Raw genomic sequence first — 24,354 nt, 5'->3', positions numbered from 1 at the left:
CTCGGCCCTGCTCGGCCGCAGCGAGCAGTTGGCCGAGAGAGGTCCCGGGACTCGGGGATTCCAGGATCCGGAGCCTCCGCGTGATCCTGGTCTCCGCGGGGTGGTCCCAACTGCAGAACCCTGGGAAGAACCACCCCCTGAATCAATCCTCCTCCCCGGCGCGGCCGCAGCGAGCTGTTTACCCAGATTCCGGGACTGCGGCGGAAGCGGCCCAAGACCGTGAATCGCGCACAATCCCCTCGTTGCCAGGCAGGAACAAGGCGGGGCGTATCCAGGTTACGGGGCCGCTAGGTCGTCGGCCCGAGGAGGTGAAGGATGGAGGAGGCCGGAGCGGCGGCGGCCGGGGCTGCCGGGGCTGCCGGGGCAGGAGCCGGAGCCGGAGCCGGGACCGAAGCCGGGGCCGGGGCCGGGGCCGGACCCGGACCCGTGGCCGCCGAGTCGGAGCTGAACCTTTCTCGCCTGGGCGTGACCCCCGAAGCCCTGGCACAGGAGCTGGAGATGCGGGCCGAGGAGCGGCGGGGCTCCCGCGAGACGCAGCGGCTGCTGCTGCCGCACAACCGGCTGGTGTCGCTGCCGCGGACGCTGGGCGCCAGCTTCCCGCAGCTGCAGCTGCTGGACGTGAGCGGCAACGGGCTGGCGGCCCTGGGGCCCGAGCTGCTGTCGCTGCGCTGCCTGCGCACGCTGCTGGCCAAGAACAACCGGCTCGGCGGCCCCGGCTCGCTGCCCAAGGGCCTGGCCCAGGCGCCGCTCTGCCGCACCCTGCAGGTGCTCAACCTCAGCGGCAACTGCTTCCAGGAGGTGCCCGCCGCGCTGCTGGAGATGCGGGCGCTGCAGACGCTCAGCCTCGGCGGCAACCAGCTGCACGCCATCCCGCCCGAGATCGAAAACTTGCAGAGGTGAGTGGGAGGCGCGCGCCCCCGCAGCCCCCTCCTCCCGCTGCTGCAGAGACCCGCGGAGACGCCCCCCTGCCGCGCTGACGGGGGTCTCCCCGCTGCTCCCGAGGAGACCCCTTAATGCGCCGCCCCTGGGAGACCGTCTCCTCCAGCCTTCCGGGAAACTGCTGTTCCTCGAGGGAGACACCCTCTAGTACATATTCTCCGGGGATAACCGCCCGCCTCCCATTGAACAGCTTTTAGAGAAATCCCCATTACTACAGAGAGAGGCACCCCACCGTTCTCTTCTAGGGAGAAATCCCCTCGATTGCGTCTCCCGAGCGAAATCAACCCCTACTGCTGCTTCAAGGGGAAATTCTCCTGTTTATTCCAGGGAAAGACCCCCTCCCCATTACTGCTTTTCCTTCTGGGGAAGATCTCCTCTCTAGTCCGGAGAGAGTGCCCTTTCCTCCTTTCCCCAGCCCGGAAATCCTTCTAGTTATTCCCTAGGGGGACACTGTAGGATTTTCTGTGTAGATTTCTAGAACCGGTGGTTCTTTATAAATCAAGTACCCCGTCTCTGTCATACCAATGAGCACACTTCCTAGCCAAGGTGAAATGACCTAGCCAGGCCACAAATAGAGTAAAGTGGCTTTATGCTGAATGTGGTAGAAAGAGGTCTGTTTTAGAATGAGATCTAGGGCAAGACACTGAATCTTGCTGACTCTTGGTTTCTTCACCTGCGAAATGAGTGCCCTAGATCAATGGCATGGAAATCGGCTAGAAACAAGGTTTTATTAAGTGTAAGTATGGGGCAGCTAGAGTCTGGGGCCTACAGTCAGGAAGATTCATCTTCAGCATTTAAAGCTCTGTGACTCTTGCCCAGGGAAAAGGCATTTAACCCTGTTTGCCTCAGTTTCCTCATCTGCAAAATGAACTGGAGAAGGAAACAATTGGCAACCACTCTAGGACCTTTGCCAAGAAAACCCTAAATGGGAGTTAGGAATAGTTGGACTTAAACAAACTTACATAAAGATTGACTTAATTTAATTCCATCTATTCTTTATTATAGTTTCCATTTGTTAAATATTTCCTATTACATTTTAATCTAGTCTGGGCAGTATTCTGGGGGTGTCATGGGCTGCATTTTTAATGTCTTTCATTTGGAGCAGTAAGGTAGAAAGAATATTGAGTTTGGAATCTCACTTTTTAGGAAAGGTCTTTTCCTGGTCTCCCCTAATGCTACTACCTAAACTCCAAGATTATTTCCCATTTAGGCTGTCTATATAGACCTAGTTGTAAGTTGTCCCTTCCATTAGAATATGAGCTCCTGGGCAGGCATAAGGACTAAGTCTCTATTGAATACTAGTTGATTGAATAAATTAAAAAGTAGCCTTGACAAAGTAATTTTAACAATTGCTCTAGGCCTCCAGTTCCTCATCTTCAAATCAACAGTACAACTGTTGAAGTAGATGTTATGGTAGAAAGACAGATGAGGTTCAGAAGCAGTCCTGTTGGAAAGGTATGTTAACCTTCTATAAGCCTCAGTTTCCTCATCTATGAAATAAAAGGGAGTTGGATTAGATCAGGAATTCTTAACATGGGATTCTTGAATTTGTCTTTTTAATACTTTAATAACTGTACTTTGCCAAAATTATTTTCCTTTTTAATTGTAATATTTTATTTTATGTATTTAATAGTAAAGAATGGAATTTATAGACTTTACCAAAGGAAAAATGTCAGACTCTGGACTGGATAGTAAGAAGGAAAAAGTGCTAGATTTGCAATTAGAAGACCTCAGACAAGTCATTCAATCTTTCAGCTTCAGTTACCTCATCTGTAAAAATGAGGGATTAGACTAGATCTTGACTCTTCTTTGTAGGCCTAAGAAAAGCTATCTTACTCACCTGACTCCAGACACCCTTCATTCACCAATTCATGACACTGTCAAATATTTCTGTTCAGTTATCTCTTAAGTATCACAAAGTTGCAGGACCAGAACTGGAACCACTTTTGGAAACCATTGAGGCCATTGAGTAGAGAAAACTGATTCCCAGAGAAGGCAAAGCGGTCTGCCCAGAGTCACACAGTAAGTGGTGAAGAGACAATCTTAAAGTTAGGTCCATTGACTTCAGGGATAGTGTTTCTCCCATTGTTTTCCTGCTGATCTCTGTGTCCTTTGGCCTTTGTAACTGTAATCTTTAGGTTGCCACTGGCCTTTCTCAATCTTTAGGTTGCCACTGGCCTTTCTCTATTCATGGATACCTGTGATACCCAAAGTATACTGTCTTAGAGAATAGCTCCTTAATCATAATCAAACACAATCACAAAGTCATAGAACATTGAGTCCTGAAAAAAAACTTAGATATTAACTAATTTAATCCTCTGGTTTTGTACATGGAGAAACTAAAGAAGACAAGCTGGGACAAAATTCTTGGTCTCTTGAGTGTTGATTGCATTTTCTGTTATACTCCAGATTTACTTTAGAATGACTTCTTAGAGGACAAAGCAATGGATAGAGCGCCAGACCTGGGATCAGGAAGAACTGAGTTTAAATTTGGCCTCAGACATTCACTAGCTATATGAGTCTAGGCAAGCCACTTCCCCCTGTTTGCCTCAGTTTCCTTATGTGTAAAATGAGCTGGAGAAGGAAATGGCAGACCATTCCAGTATCTTTGCCAAGAAAACCCCTTGGAGTGAGGTAGGACTGAATACATCTGGATAACAACAATTTCACAAGTATAAGATAGGGAAGGCCTGGTTAGACAGTACTTGTTCTGAAAAAGAGCTAGTGGTTTTACTAGACAGCACACTCAGTATGTGTAAAGAGTGTGATGTAACTGCCCCAAAATGCTGTTGTGATCTTTGGCTGCTTCCAGAATAGGGATGTAATATAGTGCTCTGCCCTTCCCAGCGGCGTTAGGAGCTGAGTTCAATTCTGAGAATCTCAGTTCAGGAACAACCTTGATAGCTGGGTCCAGAGGAAGGAAACCAGGATGGGGAAGTGCCTTTAGTCCTGAACATATGAGCATGACTGAAAGACACCTGTGCATGTCTTTTGAAGAAAAGACGCAGAAGACACATCAGAGTTGACTTCAAGTTTTGGAAGGGGCTGTCATTTGGAAGAGGAATTCTTTATTTGACTTGGCTCCAAAAGGCAGCACCAGGTATGATGAGTACATGTTGCAAACAGGCCAGTGCAGGCGTAACGTCAGTCAGAACTTCTGGCCTCCAGTTAGGGCTGGCTCCAGTGGAAGGGTCTCCTCCAGAGAAGTGGGTGTCCCCTCCTGGGAGATCAGCCAGCAGAGGCTAGACAGCCACTAGTCTGTACATTATAAAGGGGAAACAGAGATGACGCTGGGTGGGTGGCTCTTTTTTGTGTGTGAGTTGAACTTAGCTGGCTGACTGCTGAGGTTCTTTTAAGCTCAAATTTTGTGATTTTATGAAGCCAGTCATTTTTTGTGTAGTTTTTGTGTAGTGTTATTGTGTAGATACTGGGATATGGTGTCTTAACAAAACTGAAGGATTTCATAAAGGATATATATCTGAAAAATTCATTTTATAAGTCTAATTTGTTCATTTAAAATGTTGGTACATTGGGTTTTTGTTGTAGTTGTTGTTTTAGCTAGTGTCCTTAACCCCCATTCTTGAAGAGCAAGAACTATTTTTGGATGTTTTCTTTGTATTATCCCCAGAATCTAACATAGGACCTAGGATCATCAATATAATAAACCTGTGAATTCGGTATTATGTAGTGTTGTCAAACTGAAATAGAAACATTCTAGTACAACTTAGATGTTGTACACAACACAAATTTAACATTATCTATGTTGAATTTTTGTTTATTTTGTTAAGAATTCCTCAGTTGCATCTTAATATGATTTACTCTGCTAAAGGGAACTCACAAGTAAGAAAATTTCCTTTGCCTATAAAATTCAATTTGTAGTTTTAGCCAATTGTTTAGAGCATTTTCCAATTAAGTGGCCAGAGTTACATTTTAAGCATGTGGCAGAAGGATCTTAATTCAGATCTTTTTGACTCTTTGACCACCTTGCTTCAATGCCTCTCTTGCCTAGCTCATAATAGTTATTTAATCCTTATTGAATTGAATTCTAAAATTAAGAAAAATATTTTTCTTTTAGGGCAGTTTTAAAAAGATCAGAGTATATAACCCATGTAAATCTCCTTTAGTTCACAGGAAAGGGACCTTTAGTATCACCAATTAACTAAATTAGCTTTTCAGCAAATACTTTTGGCTTAATCTTTGTTGACTTGTTTGGACTTGGCAGTGATTATATCATGTGGGTTATTCCTGATTCATGTATGCTACTGACCCTTACCCCCCTTGCAAAATATTTGAAGATGAGAGAACTGGAGAAGCCTTTTTGAAGTATAGTGAATAATTACATAGAACTTTAACATCACAGGAATAGCTGGAACCAGCCTATAGAGTGAATTCTTCTAGAATCAAGATTTTATATTGAACTAAACCCTCAAAAAAAAGTTAATTTGATCTTGAACAGAGTTGAGAAAGGCATAAATTCCAGGAATAAGGAGGTGATGGCAATGTATCCTGCCATCATTCTCTAGTTTATTGTGTTCAGTTCATGGTGCCACAGTTTAAGAAAGACATTGATAAATTAAAAGGTGACCAGGATGGTCATCTTTAGTTCATGTCCTGTGAATATCTGTTGAAGATAATTTGAAAGCAATGGGCGGAACACCTAGGATAGTGGTCTTCATACACTTGCAAAGATACATCTGTTATATTTGACTCCAGAGGTCAGATTTGAGAGCAGTGGGTAGAAGTTGCAAAGAGAACACTAAGCTTGATGACAGGAAAAAAAAAAATCCTGTCCATCAGAAGTGCAGTCAATAATCTGCCTGGACTACCACTTGTGTCAGGTGTATAATAGGGGAATTTCTTTTATGTATGTATTATATCAGATGGCTGCTACCTTTTCCACTCAAATTCTGATTCTGTGACTGACTTTGATGTGGCTAGAAGTGCAGAAATATAGCTCCCCTCCCCTCCCCCCTGATTTATAGGAGAGCTTTGACATGCTGGGCTTATTTACCTCTTTTTTAAAAAGTTAATAGCATTTAATTTTTTTAGTAACATGTAAAAGTCAATTTTCAACATTTTTTTAAAATTTTCCAGATTTTTTCCTAAATTGTTCCCTTCCCTTTCTTTCTCCCTTTCCCTTTTTCCAAGAGGGCAAGCAATCTGATTTAGATTTTACATCTGCTGATTTCACCTCTTCTTGAGCAACCAGGTAGTCCCATACTAGTTCAACACTTCTAGGGTATACTATTGATGAATTTAATGTGGACATTATATTGGATACTACAGCTCAGATGCCTCAGCCAATAACAGATTACAGATTTATGGCCAACGTTCCTATCTCAAAATCTAATAATATTTACTGTCCTTATAATTATGATTAATATTAAAAATATTTTATGATCTCCAAAGGAACTAGTTACAGATAAATTTATTTAAAATAGTTTAATAAGTGTTAGTGTGAAATAATGCTCTGAATTTGGATAGCTGAACTTAACAGTATTTTAAAATAATGGAATGGACTCTTGTATAGTACTTTAAAGACTAGCTTTATGAAAGACTTAAGTAATGTATCTTTTCCCTAAGTTTGTTTCCCTACAAAGTGGGACATAAGTTTAAATTCAGGTGCTTCAGCCAGCTGTGTTCCCCAGGGAAATCATTTAATCTCTCTGTGGCTCAAGTTTTCTCTATTTTAAAATAAGATTAATAATGGCACCCACCTCCCAGGGTTGTTGTGAGGACCAAATAAAAGAATATATGTAAAGTGATTTATAGTCCTTTAAAGCACTTTATAAATGCTAAGCTACCATTATTTCACTATAGGTAGTGCAAAAAAACATTAACTGAAATTAGTAAAGAGGTCTGTGGTGCTAAGTAGAGCTGTCATTCTTGCTTCTTTAACAATACAAAGTAAAGGGAACAAGTGATTTTTATATGGAAACCTGTCTCAGATAACACTTAGCCTGAATGTCTCCCTTTCTCATCTTAAATTGTCTTCACAAGGTCAGAATTCCTCTAAGATTATAATGAAAATCAATAGGAAAATGATTTCTAATTCTGCCAGTTGCATTCTGTTATAGAGCTTAACGTCAAAGTTAATAGAGTCAAAGTGAGGGTTTATCAGAAAAAGCTTTTGGTAAGGGGAGAGGGAAAATCTCACCAAGGTTTTATTTTGGCACTTAATCCTGACCTAGATTTTAGTTATATATTAAATAATTAGTTAAAAGATCAGTAATTATTGGCATATATTTTCAGATTCTCTAATATTTAACCCACTTCAGCCCTGGAGGGACCTTAACTCTCTTCCTTAAGTTACCATAGACCTGAAGAGCATTAAATTTTTATGACAGGTCCTTAAAACGTGTTTGCCAAGATAACTCTCCCTAGTTTTTTTTTGTTCTGCTTTAGTACTAGAATTAAACCCCAAATGGTTAGTTACCCTGTGTGCCCTCCTGAAGCACTATGGTATAGAAGAGAGGTAGTCCTGGATTAGCCATTTGGGGATGAGAGCTTGTAATTAGCTAGTTGATTGGAACAAGTGCGTTATCTCCCAAGACCTCAGTTTCCGGAGCTCTAAAATTAGGGAATTTAGTAAAATGATCTTTCAGCCTTCTTGGTCTTATGTTTCCCCTAAAATGAATACTTATTGTTCAGTTTCTTAAAGAACATTCACATCCTCCAGATTAAGCCTGTGTTCATACCCTGGGAATAGCTGTACTATCATTCTAAGTTAGTTTTTATCTAAAACACTTTAGATTTGTGGAACATTCCATATTTTGCAAAGCACTTTGCCTACCACACTCAAGACTTTTGCTCTTCGATTTACTGAGACTGCCCTGGTTAGATAACCTTTTTTTCCAGCATCTCCCCTCAAACGGGAGCTTCATTCCTCACTCAGTAATGCCGATTCTGCAGGCATAAGGGCCACCAGAGCTACCCTTAGTATTTCTGGATCTTTGATCCCAAACAGAGACATGTCTCTTCCCAGATTTGTACTTGAATTTCCATATACAAAGTTTGGAAAAACGCCAGCCAAGCACATCAGTTTCTCTTGTTCCTCCAGCCTCTTTTCTGCATGGATATGTTTATTTATCAAGATATTCCTTATTCGTTCACCAGCTCTACTTCAAAGAACTCTCTTCCCAGAACAAAGCTCAAGATCCATCAGTAAAAGAGAGATCAGAGGCTGGTCAAAAACCCTAATTAGCACGAGAACAAAGTTTTCTCAGGCTTAACTGAATGTACTCAATAGTAGATTCATGGAGCAAAAATACCCATAGCAGATGCAAAATCTGGCTGAGAATATGAAGCTTACTTATATAAACAAGTCAAGACATGGTGTCAGAGCCAGGGTGAAAGCCTATCTCAGTCCTTTCCAGATTGCTGGCGGTTTCAGAATTAGGTACTATGAGATACAGTATTGAAAGTCCACAAGTTTCAGAATCCTGATCAAAGTGACAGGATGAAACCCAGTGTCACTGGTGCAGAGATGCAGAAAAGTCATGTAAGTGAGACTTTATATATTTAGAGTAAGTTAAAACTACTTTCTTTCTGAATTTTTTTATCCTAATATATATGTTTTAATAGAGACAGAAGTTAATGCTAATGCTATTGCCTTCCCTCTGAGATTATTTCCCAATCTATCATATACCATATATATATATTTACATATACCCACACATATATTTCCCAATTTGTCCTTATTTATACATAGTTGTTTGCATGTTCTCCCAGTTAGATTATGAACTCATTCTGGGCAAGGACTGTTTGCCTTTTTTGTATGCACAATGCCTAGCCCATAGCAAGCTCTTTAATACTTGTTCACTTGGAAGAGGATAAAAAGAATAGAGGAAATTGTGACAATTGATTATATCTTCTAGTTTTTTAGGTGTAGAGTGATTTCACTATAGTTTAACTTCCTTAGTCTCAAAGATACTTTGTCACAAAAGAGGAAGTTTGTGCTTTTTTTTTTTAACCTTTCCAGGGAGATGAAGCTTTTTTTTTAAAAGACAAGAAATTTATAGCCTTGAAATATTTAGGCTACATGAAGCACTTTGTAATTGCTGCCTGAAATTTACCCCAGATGACCATTTTGTTTCTTCTCCTTCTCCCTTTTTAAGATTTTCTTGGTAGAAATTCAGTACTGACTAGAGATTATACAAATTTTAAAAGAAAGGAATATTGGTCATTTTATTGTAGGTAAGCAAAAATTAGTTGTTTAGTGGAGAAGAGAGAATTAGCATTGGTAGATCCACAAGGGATTTAATGGAGGAGCCTTCTCACTATCTCTGGAAAAACTCTTTGAGTTTTACAATTCCATTTTGTTACAAAATACATTTTGCCTAGTTTCACTGTCATGACAAATTTGGGTGTACTGAGATTGGCTCTAAAAGCTGGAAAGGGTGTCCCAGACTCCAACTTGAGTTATTTAAATACTTTAATTATGTCTCTTACTCAAAAATTTTTAATGGTTTCTCACTGCTTAAAGCTTCAAGTCTAACATTTTTAGCTTAACATTCAAGGTTTTCTACCATCAGTCTAGTCTGCCTTTCTTCTCATCTTTTTCATTCAGTTCCTTATCACAGAGTCTCCATTACAACTAAAATGTTTTGTTCTAAACAGCATAGTGTAATTAGGTTTAGGATCAGAAAACTGGGTTCAGATTCTGAGTGTGCCATTAGGAGTAATGTAACATTGGGTAAAATTCACTTTTGGGGGCCTCTGTAAGATTAGGGGATTAGACAAGAACAACCTCAAAGAACATCCCACTCCCTACCATGAAGTAGCCTGTTTTCTTCCAGCTCCCATCTTTTAGAATCTCATCTCTATTCATTCTTTTTTTTTTTTAATCAAGTGCCTTTTCTATGTCTATTGAGATAAATCATATGGTTTTTGTTAGTTTGATTATTGATATAGTTAATTATGCTAATAGTTTCCCTAATATTAAACCATCCCTGCATTCCTGGTATAAATCCTACTTGATCATAGTGTATTATCCTAGGGATGACTTTCTGTAATCTCTGCTAATATTTTAAGATTTTTGCATTAATATTCATTAGGGAAATAGGTCTATAATTTTCTTTCTCTGTATTTATTCTACCTGGTTTAGGTATCAATACCATGTCTGTCATAAAAGAAATTTGGTAAGAGTCCTTCTTTTCCTATTTTTTCAAATAGTTTATATAGTATTCGAGTTATATAAATCCATCTGGCCCTAGAGATTTTTTTCTTAGGGAGTTAATTAATAGCTTGTTCTATTTCTTTTTCTAAAATTCAAGTAACTTATTTCCTTTTCTGTTAATCTGGACAATCTATACATTTTTAGGTATTCCTTCATTTCACTTAGTTATCAAAGTTATTGGCATAAAGTTGGGCAATATAACTCCTAATTATTGTTCTAATTCCCTCTTCATTGGTGGAAAGTTCTCCCTTTTTATTTTTGAGACTAACAATTTTGATTTTTCCTGTTTCCTTTTTCTAATCAAATTAACTAAAGGTTTATCTATTTTGCTGGGGTTTTTTTTTCATAAAACTAACTTAGTTTTATTTATTCAATAGTTTATTTTTTAGTTTCAGTTTTATTAATCTCTCCTTTTATTTTTAGGATTTCAAGTTTGGTATTTGATTGGAGGTTTTTAATTTGTTCTTTTTCTAGCTTTTTTGGTTGCAAGCCCAATTCATTGATATTCTCTTTCTCTTATTTTATGCAAGTAAGCATCTAGAGATATAAAATTTCCCCTTGTTATCACTTTGGTTGCGTCTCACAAATTTTGATATATTGTCTCATTATTGTCATTCTCTTGGATGAAATTATTGTGTCTATAGTTTGCTATTTCACCCATTCATTCTTTAGGATGAGATTATCTTTTGGTCTATTTTCCCCTGGCCTTTTATTGAATGTAATTTTTATTGCATTGTGATCTGAAAAAAAAGCATTTACTATTTCTGCCTTTCTGCATTTCACTTTGAGGTCTTTATGTCTTAATATAAAGTCAATTTTTATATATATTCCATGAAGTCCTTTCTGTCTCCATTCATTTTTGTCCAAAGATCTATCATACCTAACTTTTCTAGTATTCTATTTACCTCCCAAACTTCTTTCTTATTTGTTTTGTGGTTCAATTTATCTAGTTCTGAGAGAGCAAGGTTGAGATTCCCACTATACAATAGTTTTACTGTCTTACTTACAGTTTTACTGTTTAGTAAAACAATAGTTTTACTGTCTATTTCTTCTTGCAGCTCTCTTAGCTTCTCCTTTAGGAATTTAGATGCTATACCACTTGGTGTATATATGGTTAGTATTGATATTGCCATTTTCTGTGGTACCCTTTAGCCAAGATATAATGCCCTTCCTTATCCCTTTTAATTAGACCAATTTTTGCTTTTGCTTGTTCTGAGATCAGGATGGCTGCCCCTACATTTTTTTTTTTTTTTTTACTTCACGTGAAGCATAATAGATTCTGCTCCAGGCTTTTACTTTTACTCTGTATGTATTGCTCTGCTTTAAATGTGTTTCTTGTAAACAATATATTAGAGGGTTCTGGATTTTAATCCAGTCTGCTACCTGCTCCACTTTATGGGAGAGTTCATCCCATTCACATTTATAGTTAAAACTACTAATTCTGTATTTCCCACCATCGTATTTACCCCAAATTATACTTTTCTCTTTCCTTTTCCCCTTTCCCTCCTCCCCAGTATTTTACTTATGATCACCACTTGCCTCAAGCAGCCCTCCCCCTTTCTTATACCTTTTCCCTACTATTTCTGTTTTACTTCTTCCTTTTTTCCCTTTCTCCTCTCACTTTCCTTTAAGGTGAGGGAAGTTTCTCTGTGAAACCAAATATATCTAATATTCTCTCATTGAGCCAAATCTGATGAGAATAAGATTCTCACAGTTGTTCATTCTCCTCCCTTCTTTCCCTCAATTATATAATAGGTTTGATTTGCCTCTGTGAGATGTAATTTCCCTCATTTTACCTCCACTTTCCCCTTTTTTCTTGTACAATCCCCTTTCCACCTTTAGTTTCTTTTTTATATTATAACAGTAAAATCAAATTATATATGCACTATGTATACCCATAACAGAGATACAGTTCTCAAGAGTAATTTTCCTTTTACCTTTTTTATGCTTCTCTTGAGTTCTATATTTGGAGGTCAAATTTTTTGTTTAGCTCTGGTCTTTTCATCAGAAATAAATTGAATTCATTTCCTTTCCCCATTTTTCTTTTAGCTCCCTTTTAAGATACTTTTTAATTTCTTCTAGGAGAGCCTTGTATGATGGGGACCAATTTATATGGCCTTTTGGGGCTTCATCTGGAGTTGATCTGCTTTGTCTCCTCAGAGTTTGAAATCTGGTGTTCTCTTTCACCACAAATACTATCTATGGTCAGAGTTCTTTTTGCTTTTGTACTCATTTTTTAAAAAAGAGCTTTTAGGGCAAAGGAGATTGTCCAAGCTGCTTTGGCGTCTTCTTCTATAAGCGATTGCGCTGGGTCAGTGCTGACTCAGTGCTGACTCACTCCCAGTGCTGGGTGGGTATGGCCAGGTCCCATGAGATTCTGGCCTTTTGGGGTTCACTATTTACCTCTGTTTTGTGTTGGATGTTTTCTAATTTCTCTGCTGATCTACAGACTTGCAGCCAGGGCAGAGTAGCCAACACTGCTGTAGATTCCTCCCCACAGAATCTGTGGGTGTGCACCCCCAGGGTCTGCCCTGCTGCACCAATGTCTGTGCTCTCCCTTTGTACCCGATTGAAACAGACCTTTGCTGTCGATATTTGAAATTGTCTTCTGCTGGTAATTTGTTGCACTCCCAATATTTGTGGGTTCTGCCAGTCCAGAGCTAATTCAGAGGCTGGATTTCGTAATTAGTATGAGGGTTGTAGAGAAGGTCAGAGAGAAAAGTGTGTTGTCTCCATCATCTTGGCTCCGCCTCCTCTATTAATTCTTTAATGACCATCCCATTCTATAGTAAAGATATTAGTTCAAATTGATATGACACTTGGAGGTTACATTTTACAAATGAGGAAAGCAAGGCTCATAAGTGACATGACTATAAGGAACTGACTAGTGAGGAGCAGACAAGGAACGAGCCTCAAGAGTGAGGTTCTGCCTTCCTCTGAACTTCCCCATCCCTCATCCCCCAGGTCTCTATGCGCTGCTTTGTGTTAGCTTCTGCATGGCTATCTTGTTATGTTGTCTCATGATTGAGTATTTCTTATATTGGTGTCTGTCTTCCCTGACAGATCATATACTTCAGGGAAGAATGTTTTTTATCTTGCAGCATGCCTGATGTGACACTGTGATAGAAGTTTGAATGGAATGTTAGATCAATTTTTTTTCTTTTTTGCAGCTTAGAGTTTTTGTACCTTGGAGGGAATTTCATCAAAGAGATCCCACCTGAATTAGCAAACCTGCCTTATTTAAATTATTTGGTATTGTGTGATAACAAGATTCAAAGTGTGCCTCCTCAACTAGCACAGTGAGTAGTTACATGAAATTTTGTCTAACATTTCAAAAAATTACTGTTTTTTTGCTTTCTTACCAATAGGCAATCTGTATAAGTATGGGCCAACAGTTCTTAAAATAAGTAATTCGTTAAGAATTATGTCTTTAGGATTTGCAGTTTAGTTAGCACTTGCCAAGAAAGTATTTTTTCACAGTATTACAAATGGGTGGGAATCCCATTTCCACCATTTACCTGGACAAGTCAAGCTCTCTGAACATCATTCCCTATTTTATAAAATGAGGGAATTAACTCTGAATTTTATGATCTTTTAAGTATGGCTTTTTCCTAAGCAACTTTATTATTTAACCTGTTAGAGCATAAAGAGAAATAGAAGAAAAATTTGACATAGCAGTGTCTATATGTTTGTCTAATCCTTTGCAACTTCCTTTACACTTTAACCTTCATTGTTGCATTTGAATGTTGGAAGACTACTTCCACTTTACAAACGAGAAAACTAAACTTGTCTCAAAGGTTAAAACATTTACCTAAAATTGACCAGCTATGAAGTAGCAGAATCAGGACTAGAACCTAGTTATTCTGATGCTTGGTTCAATTTTTTTTTCCTTTTTCCTTTAAGATTTTCCCAACTTTGGAACTAGGACTCACTTGAGGACATCTAAGATTTCTTAGCTTTTGTGAACTGCTTCTAATTGATGGGGCAGTTAACTTAAGCTAATTTTGGCCTGGCAAGAGTTTATAAAAACTCTTGGTGTGAAATACTATGTGTTGTATTATTTTTTTCCTTTGTAGGTAGATAGAAAAGTAAATTCAGCTTGGTAAAGATCTCTTCTGTCATGATACTTACAATCTCAGTGTGTTTCTGCTTTTTTTTTTTTTTTTTTTTTTTTTCCCTGAATTGCATTGGGACTACAGACAGATTTTCCTACACCTTTAATCCTCTGCCCAGGTTCCTATTGCACATTTAGTCAATGGATCAGTTAGAACCTAACAGCTTCTAAAGTCATTTTATTGAAATCACATTCTAATAACCCCCAGGTAGAAATAGTTGTCAAGGCAGTTGAACAGTAGCACAGAGAGGTAAACATAAATTAAAACTGCTGCTGGTGATAAGGTCAGGAGGCCCTCACCAAAACCCCCAAAATAGCTTTTATGTTCTTGCCCAAAGGTCCTGGGCTAAGTTGGTCTTAGATCATTCATCTGAGATAAAAGTTAACCCACATTTTCTCAGATCCGCACCACAGTTTTCTTGCTACTGTTGTGGGAATTATGGTTAAATCACAGTCCACCAGTACCCTATTCCTAACATTGGTCTTACCTTCCATATTCTTAAAAGTGGGACAGAGTTGACATGCACATATTTAAGGGTTTTTTAAAATATGAAGTAATTATATTACTCATTCTTTACCTGTTGAATACTTCTTGCTATTTTTTTCTACCAATAATTTGATATTTTATTTATTCTAGGTTGAATTCGCTTCGTTCCCTTAGCCTCCATAACAATCTCTTGACATACCTGCCTCGGGAGATCCTTAGCCTAGTTCATTTGCAAGAGTTGAGTTTGAGAGGTAATCCCTTGGTGGTTCGTTTTGTGAGAGATTTAACCTATGACCCTCCCACTCTTCTGGAATTAGCTGGTCGGACCATTAAAACTCGAAATATTTCCTACACTCCTTGTGACCTTCCTGGAAACCTTGTTCGATACTTGGATTTAGCAAGCAACTGTCCAAACCCAAAGTGTGGAGGTAAATTATTAATATTTCATACTAGTGACTCATTATATTTGCCCTTGTATTTAGTGCACAAAGCACACTTCACTTGAAAGTTTCTTTTATATCTACCAGAAGGATGATTTCTTATACTAATCATTGTTTCCATGCTCATCTTTCCAGCAAGATTGTGTCTACATTCTGTATATTAAAGCTTTTCAGTAACACACTGTAACTTAAGAACTGCATTATTTTACTTTGCTTAGAATATGTACTAGCCAGTCATCATTTGAGTGGCATTTGGTACCATCTAAAAAGCTTATGTAAACTAGAGAATGGAAGGTCTTCTTAACTCAGCATTTATGAACTTGCCTTTATGTTAATATTTTGGTAATTTCATTTCATTATTATTGGTTCCCTTTGTAATCAAGAAGGGATCCCTGGACTTCAGCAGACTGTCAAAGGGATCCTTGATACATGAGATTAACAACTGGTATAGGAAATTAGACTGAATATCTACTAATTGACCTCAAGACATTTAAGCCAATAATAAATTGATGGGGCTTAATTGGCTCTATTTACTAAATATTTCCAATAATTTTATATATATATATATAATTTGCTTTAATATATACAGTATTAAAAAATAAAAAGTAAAGTCAAATTTTAATAGCTTGAAAAACTAACCAAAACATCCAATTAATTGTAAACTTTTATTTTAAAGATAAGAGTTTTATGACCATAAGCAAGGATTAAACAAAAAAGCTTTTTTAGCCAATTAAGCCTCATCAGGAAGTCCCATTTTCTGTGGCTACTGTCATAAAAGTAACCAATGAAAAAATAGAGACCACTCAAACAGTACAATTTCACACACACACACACACACACACACACACACACACATACATACATGCTTGTACCTTAGAAACACCTTAAAAGCTGAAAAAGGGGCGGCTTGGGTCACTGAAGAAAATAATTGTCACTTGAACTTTACTAATATCTTTTTTTTGAAACAGCAAACGACATTAACATGTTAATTGCATTAATACTAAATATATTCTGCCCTTTCCCATCCCCACAAGACAACTTTTAACACTTCTTTTCTACATTAAGTGATTTCCTTTAAAAAAAACCTCTTTAGTACATTTGTCTTCATTTATTCCAAAAACAAAAATACATTGAGGGTTATCTATGTATTTGCCAACAACTAGTACTACTACTAGACATTTTTATTCTTGACTTACTGACAACTAAACTAGGAGTTACAAAAAGGGAGGCAATAAATTTTCTAGAATGCCTTCATCTTAATATTGGACATATTCTTAGGTCATACAGAACCTAGAATAATCAATCAAATATAATGGTCCCTTAATAAAAGGTATTGAAATGGTATATAATGGTCCCTTAATAAAAGGTATTGAAATGGATAGAACCTAAGAGAAGTGACAGTAGTTTTATGATGTTATCCACCCAGAAGATATATACCATTATAGAAGATTTTGTTTTATTTCCCCACTCATTTTATCAGTTCATTTGTCACATTTGCAATTATATCTTCAATATGCTGTTTTTGTCTACTTCTAAAGAACCTACCGTGCTGCAGAGAATATTTTGTTTTTTTAAATTGTAGGTGTCATTCATTGGTACTTTGGGGATATGGGAATTCAGCATCAATATGGGTACCCTCTTCATTGGTGCAACTTATAACCCCTTCCATATCTTTTCATCCTGTTTTTTTTTCTCCACATATTTCCAAAATCTTCTGTAAAGGATTGCACCAAAGGCCTTCCTCTGCCTTTTAATATTTGTAGGTACCAGTGTAGCACCTAGGTTGTCTTTTGATCATTCTGCAAGGCCAGTTCATCGCCAAAACAACAGAAAAATTATAAGGAGGCAAAAATAAAAAGGAAAGGCATTGGATGGGGATGAAGAGAGGTAGAATAAAGGCAGATGGGGGAAAAAAGGAAATTCTAGCTTTTCCAAGGCTAGATCCATCTCAGTTTGTGATTTTTTGCTAACCTTGCTTGCTTAAAATCCTAAACCTCTTTTTGAGATTTGCTATATTTTTAGTCTATGGCTTCTCTCTGCTATAGCATAAGAAACACTAAGGGAAAAGAGCTAAACTTATGTGTAATTTTTTCTTTGAGATTTGGTAGCTACAAGAATAAGTCACAGATATATAAGACAGCATCATCCTCACATGGTCTTGATAAGGATCAGATGAGATTGCATGTAAAAAGCACTTTGCAAGCCTTAAAATATTATATGTGCTAGCTGTACTACCTTTATCCAGAAGAGGAGGAACAACTAAAATTTATCTTTCACTACCCTAATCCAGGATTCTATACATGGTACCCACTTATTAAAAGTTTAGTTTAACAAGTATAACTGGGTACTTACGAGGAAATGCCTTTTTTTCTTCCAGTTTTTGACAGGAGAAAAATGTTTCTTGGGCTCCTGTTTCACAACAACTCCCTGGATTATCAAGAGATATTTTTCAAAGCAAACCGTAATTCACTTAATGATTGCTTCTTATTCTCCACTGCAGGTGTCTACTTTGATTGCTGCGTTAGACAAATCAAATTTGTGGACTTTTGTGGGAAGTACCGGCTCCCGCTGATGCACTACCTGTGCTCTCCAGAGTGTTCTTCCCCATGCAGCTCGGCTTCTCAAAGCTCCACGTCCCAGAGCGAGTCCGATTCAGAAGATGAGGCGAGTGTGGCTGCCCACAGGATGCAGAAGGTTCTTCTTGGATGAGAAAGTTTAGAAAAGTATGAATAAAACATGAAGACTGGATGAAAGTGGTCAGAAAAACCAATGCTATAACTTGGAAGTTGTTGAAAAAGCAGTAAGATTTTGAGAATTTGAGATTCACAACCTCATTTTCATCTTGTGTGCTCATGGCTCAACTGGAGATGATCTGGACACACCTTGTGTTGTGCCAATTTATTCAACAGGAATTAAGATCATTCTATGTGCGGATTCTTTGAATATAAGATTTGCACAGAACTGCCATTTCAGATCTGTTATAAAAGACATTGTGATCAGTAGCCTGTTTCTTTTTGTCTCTGAGAAATGGCATGTAGCCAGGTGGTTTATTCTGGAGTGCCACTGCCACAATAGACTGTGACTGGTATAATCTTGGGGGGGGGATGAGGGTGGGGATTGGGCTGGAAATAGAAAAACCCATTTTATAATATATAATTATCAAACAACTTTGTGTCCTACCCCTGTTCCACATTGATATAGATTCTCAGATGATTTTATAGGACCTCTCACCCCTTGTGTCCTTTGGGACATTCAGACTTTGGCAAAAGTTTGAAGACTATAATTTATATCTGGGCTTTAAGAGCCTACATTCCTGCTTCTTTATTAGATTGCTACTGTTATGTTCATTTCATCTTATTCTACCTCTTTGCCATGACTCTGTATATAGTGCCTTTAGCTTGAGAAGGATACAGGGCAGCTTATCCCAGATTTGGTGCTAATACATCCTGTAGCCTTATTTATATACACTATGCAAGGAACCTTACAATATGCTTTTTACAGTGAAAAACAAAGTCCAAATCATAATCTAAGCTCATAACTGCCTTCCATTTTTAAACAAGAAAGATTCTTAATAGATTACTTTGTTCTGTAAAGAGGGGGGAGCATGCTAGTTTTCAACATGGAAAAACCAAGGAATATGAAAAGTTGTAGGAATATTTTTCCCTCCACTGTAAAATGAGAAGGCAAAATTGATTGAAGAAATTTGAGATCTTCTTCATAACACTAAATGAAAACAATTATTGGAAAACTAGGATAAATGTTACGACCTTGGGGTTGTATATTTAGTGCACTTATATTGTGGAGTAATAGCAATGCTTTACATTTACATAAATCTTAAGAAAATGCTTTCCTGTGATTACATTTAGTTCTCACAGACCTGTAAAGAAGCAGGAATGGATATTATTCCCACTTGGGCATTAAGTGACTTGCATGGCAGAAGTAGGGATTAATAAAACCTGACTCTTTTAACTCCAAGTCCAGTGTTTTTCCACTAACCAGACTGTGTCTCACTTGACTTACTAGGCAATTTTATACCAAATAATGTAAATTATTTTTTGCACTTTTTATATTGGAAAGTTTACTGGAGAGCATTACAGATGTAATGTGCTTTGGCATAAAGTACTGGTTGAGGTAACACACATGGGACAGAAAGAAGAATGAATTTATTTTGTGAACCAGAATGAACTGCTATTAGGTGAATGCTCAAAATTGAGGATATGTTTAAACAATCTAAAAGCAGTTAATGGTTCTTGGTTGATTGAGATAACCAAAGCATTCATTTTCTGGACTTTGTTATCTTTTGTCCCATTGAAATGAATAATAATGAAATTAATAAGATTATGAAAGTTAATGGAGACCAAGTTCTTTTCCCTTAGTTCAGCCTTATCTTATGGTTGAAAATGACATGGATTCCTTTTTGAAGGTTAATGCCCCATGTAGCATTTTTCATGGAAGCACATCTTTCCAACTAGGGAAGTGAGACTATTACTGATGTAAAATTTTTTCATATATGAAAGGGTACAACCAGAAAAACAATTGGGTTTAAACAAAAATGATGTGGTTCTGTTTGAATCTGGGAGTACTATGTGTTTATATGACTTATCTGGCCAGTTTTATAATCATCTGTGGTAATCACAATCAATAGATTGCTGAAAAATAATGTTTTGGGGTTAATTAATATTTTGATCTTCTCTCACACTAGATAATAGTTTGACCTTATTTTCACTTTTTTTCCTCTGACAGATATACTAGTGATCTACTATGTTCAGAAGGCAAAGCAACCATCAGGGTAGGGAGAGCATACAAAAGAAGTGGAGGCCAGGGTCCAAATAATTGGTTCCTCACTTATATCTAGAATTCACTCCATGGTGAAATGAATTTCTATCTCTTTAATTTCTATAGTTGTGTTGTTATATTTAAGCTATCATTTTAAGTCTATTTTTTACCCCAAAACTACACATTTTTATGTTGAAATGTTTTCTCTAATCCACAAAGTTTAGTTGTAAAGTTAACATTTTTTGCGTGCAATTTATCAGGTTATTTCAAAATTTTAGAATACATTTTTGAAAATGTTAGTTTGTATCTTCTTAGACATACTCTGGAAAGTCTGATTCTCACAATTTTACTGAACCAATTCTGAACATGTTTCCTCCCTTTCCCTTATTTTAATCTCTATTACAGAGGTAGTCAAATATTTAGCATTTATCTTGACTTCCTATTTTTTGGAGTCACACTAATCCTTGACTAAATTCTAGTAGAGGAAGTAGGTCTAATAGCTTATACTTAATAAATATAAGCTATGATAGCACCATATGATATAGACACATCATTTATTCTTAGTAATTTTTTCTACAGAATTTCAAACTCAGAGTTGCTCATGTAGGGAACTTGAACATTTAGTTCTTTTACTTTGCCAAATTTTGATTGTATGACATCCATAATTAAATAACAGCTTCTACTCACTAGGGGAATGTCACATTGTGCACCCCAGCTCTCTTGTAGATTCATGGATAAGAGAAAAGGGTATTTGGCATTGGAAAATAGAAAGGAGAAAAGGCCATAGTGAGAGACCAAAGCCCAGAAAATGAAGGCTATTTCTAGACTGTGTTGTCCATTGTGCCACATAATTGGCATACCTTAACTTTTATCATCAATTTTTAGTTTAGTATACTTCTAAGGAATTTTCCCCATCTGATGTTAGAATGAAAGTCAGTAGGAAGTAGAATTTGCTTAACAGTTGGAATGCTGCTTTGAAAAAGGAGTAAAACCTCATTAATTTGGAATTTGTGGTCATTAGAGTTAGACTGGTTTATTTACCCTTGTGGGATCTAAGAAAAGAGGAATACCTAAGCAAATTATGAGGTTATGCAAGATTTGACCTACTTAAAAGAAACCTGTTTTTTAAAGCACTTTAGCATTAGCCATTTTACAAAAATGCACTAATCACAATTTGACACCTGTTGTCTTAAGTATTGAATAATATCTCTTTGGGCTGCATTATAGCTGCTTAAATAATAAAACCATATTTAAAATGTTAAGTTTATATTAGGTTGCCCTTCTCCCTGGTAAGACTAAATTAATGACTTTTTATTATATCTTCCAAAGTACCCATGAAAACCATAAGTTCATTTTCAGTCAGTTTCTCTAATAATCAGGCTTCAAAATACCTCTGGACCATCTCAGACTATTTTATTCTAGCCATAATATCATAGCTAGCTATAAAGCCTCCCCCTCCACCCCGCAATGAAACACTTGGAGCCCAAGACTAGAGCTACAGAATTATATGCAATAACAAGTGCCTTGAACTAAACTGATGAGCAGATAATCTGATAGGACAATTTTCTGTTACTAGTAAAAGGTAGTAATAGTTCCCAACAACTTAACCCTTATATTGTTAAATAGTAATTCTTTTCTTTTATTAGAAAAATTGCAACATCTTGTTACATTAGTTTCTTTCATAAATAGTATAATCAAAAAGGCTTATGGAATTGTTTATAATATACATGTGTATTACATGTCCGAATTTGCCAAGATTGAAGCATAAGTTTTTTTAAACTGGTAATCAGTTTTATCAGTATGTATTGAACCACTCACTGCTTTGGGTACCATAAAGTTTACATAATCTTAATTAGATATGATCCCTTCTCTTGAGGACAGTAGTCAGTCTAAAAGCTAATAAAATGATATTTGAACCTCTGTTTTCATTTAGAGAAAACCTGTGGTAGAGGTTTGTTAGATTCCTCACAAAGTAAATAGAACAAAAAGTAAAGTCTTCAAGAATGGGGAGGGAGAGGGCTTATTTGTAAGTAACTACAATTTGTATTCAAATGCTATTAAACAGAGGGAAAAATTATTTCCTCTCAATAATAGGATTTCTGCCCTAAGAAACTAAGGTAAAATAATTTGCATCATGAAATTGAATGGGACCTAAAAACAAATTAGAATTGAATGAATGTTCTTCCATCTGTGTACTTTTCCTTTCCAATTAATTCCATGCACCAGTTTTCTTCTTAGAGAATTTTTATAATGTTGATTATATTAAGTTTCAGGAATATAAAAAATAGTGATATCCTAGATTTTTTTTTTTGAACACAGTTCTTTGTGGCATTTCTCTAAAATGCCTTATAAAGTTTTTAGGAACATACAATAAGGTTTCATGAATACTATACTTTAGACTCAAGAGGATTCTTTCAACATATGTTTTTGATTGCTGGTAGCCAAATTTAGAGATTAAAAAAAACTGCAAATTTTGATAGGGAGAACGTCAGAGAAACAAGTCAAGGACTAAATGATTTCATTTCAAAATGGTAATGACCTATTCCAGGGTATTTCCCAATCATTGATTCTTGCCCCGGCATCCTAGAATTTGGCAAAATTTTACCAGTCTATAAAACTTGTTAGTAAAGGTCCTTCTTAAAATCTCTAAATTTAATTAACTGCTATCACTCCTATGCCCTGTTCCTCTCTTGCTGGTCTTCTTTTCACTTATAGTTCCTACTTTTGGCTTTGGAGGAGGAGTCATCCAGTGGAATTTAGGTATTTTAAGTCCCCAGTATGGTGTGGACTTAAACACTGAACTAAGTGACCATGTTGTTTTATGAATTCCAGAAAAGGAATTCTGGCTCTAAATATGGCCTATATCTCAGATTCACACAAGTGATATTTGAAATTACTAAATCTAATTGTCTTAAATCTCTGAAAATCCTTTCACAAGTTGAATATAATTGGCATGATGATGAAAAAATGCATGCACATCTAAAGCACTTTCTCAACCTATCTAGAGATTTTTGTTTTTATAGTATATAGCCTTCTTGAATACTTAGAGGTATAGTCGTCCACCAGAAGACATTTTATAGATTAACTAATACTTGAACTTTGTGGCTACCAGTGGCCCTCCTGCAAAAAACAGTCTGCCTTGCTTTTGAAATTTTGAAAAATGAGGTAGTGAAGAGAATTCCTTTTGTTTTTATCAGTGTCAATAAGGAGCAAAGCTAGTAAATTGAAGTAATGATTCAACAATTGAGTTTTAAAATTCAAGTCAAAGAAGGTTTGAGGCACCAAATCTATGGCAGGATATGTTCTTTTTTATATTGTCAGAAATTTAATCGTGTGTAATTGTATGTTTGTCGTCTTTGTTTCTTTTTATAGTACAAAATCACAAATTTCTTGTATTAACTAACCTATTTGAATTTGCTTTTATCTAATAATATGCCTTGTTTTTTCAAAAATGTTTTGCTAGAAAGGTGGTTTTGTATTGCAGAAAAGTAATAGTATCTCATTGAACTGTGACTTGACATATTAAAAGAAAAAAAAATAAATGCCTTCTCATTTTTACATTTAACTTAAAAATAGTTCCACTATTTTAAAGTGTTTGTCTTCATATAAAGTTAAGTGTTCAGTGCATAAAACTCAATGGCAACATTGTTCAATTTGAAAGCAGTGAGACTGGTCTGTAATGGTTTTGATATTTGCTTCTGTCCTCCATCCCAAACCATTTCAAATCTTCAGTGAATAGACTGAATTTGTGTTAGTTTTGAATGTACTTTCAGTCAAATCATTTTAGTATTTGTAAAGAGTAACACAGAGTTTCAACATTTGAGTATAGAGATGATAGAACCTTTATTCCTGGATAGCTCATGTCCAAACACAGGTAAAAAGAAGACGAGACTCATTAGTTCCATGGATGGCTGAAACAAGATAAAGAAAAACCATCTCTCTTTATCTCAGGATATTGGAGATAGATGAAGAATTTGGTGAGTTTTGGGGTTCTTGTTTCCTTCATTCCTTTACCTGTGGTTGAAATATCCTTCTCTATTTGGATGGGAAGCTCTTATCTCTACAATTATTTTTCCCATGCCTAGAATCTATTCCCTATCTCCCACTATCCCACCCTAGTAGCTGTCCTGTTAGGGTTCTGTTCCCTCTTTCAGGAGTCTCTTTTGTTCTAACAGACTTCTCTTGGACCCAATCAGTAATGGACCTCTTATAGTTTAACCATTACAGAAATATACATTTCTTCACCACACTCAAAAAGTATAGATCCAGGTTCCAGACCTTCCCTGGGGCTTTCTAGACTCAACAACAAATATCTGTCAGTATTATAGAATCTCAAGAGTTATAAATGATCTCAGTGACCATTAAGTACAGCCTAACTTGGAAAGCAGTTTGTTCCTAACAAGTGATCATCTAGCCTTGA

At 37.0% G+C, this 24,354-nt stretch overlaps 1 protein-coding gene across 1 annotated transcript; it reads left to right on the top strand.

Annotated features, from left to right (window-relative positions):
• Positions 1–242: 242 nt before the first annotated feature.
• On the top strand, positions 243–22,832 carry LRRC58 (leucine rich repeat containing 58). Its single transcript, XM_031959709.1, has 4 exons — positions 243–896; positions 13,288–13,416; positions 14,869–15,146; positions 17,659–22,832. Exons 1-4 carry the CDS (start codon positions 316–318, stop codon positions 17,865–17,867), a joined length of 1,197 nt encoding a protein of 398 aa, XP_031815569.1. The 5' UTR covers positions 243–315; the 3' UTR covers positions 17,868–22,832.
• Positions 22,833–24,354: the final 1,522 nt, after the last annotated feature.

This window comes from Sarcophilus harrisii, chromosome 3 (assembly GCF_902635505.1).
Source record: "Sarcophilus harrisii chromosome 3, mSarHar1.11, whole genome shotgun sequence".
Lineage (NCBI taxonomy): Eukaryota > Metazoa > Chordata > Mammalia > Dasyuromorphia > Dasyuridae > Sarcophilus > Sarcophilus harrisii.
This window is presented reverse-complemented; position numbering and strand designations above follow the sequence as displayed.

Bases quoted from the DNA above. Each gene is read 5' to 3' on its own strand.
- LRRC58 (XM_031959709.1), top strand. From the start codon at position 316: ATGGAGGAGGCCGGAGCGGCGGCGGCCGGGGCTGCCGGGGCTGCCGGG. The intron at 897-13,287 runs GTGAGTGGGAGG...TCTTTTTTGCAG, and splicing joins GAGATCGAAAACTTGCAGAG to CTTAGAGTTTTTGTACCTTG. The intron at 13,417-14,868 runs GTGAGTAGTTAC...TATTTATTCTAG, and splicing joins GTGCCTCCTCAACTAGCACA to GTTGAATTCGCTTCGTTCCC.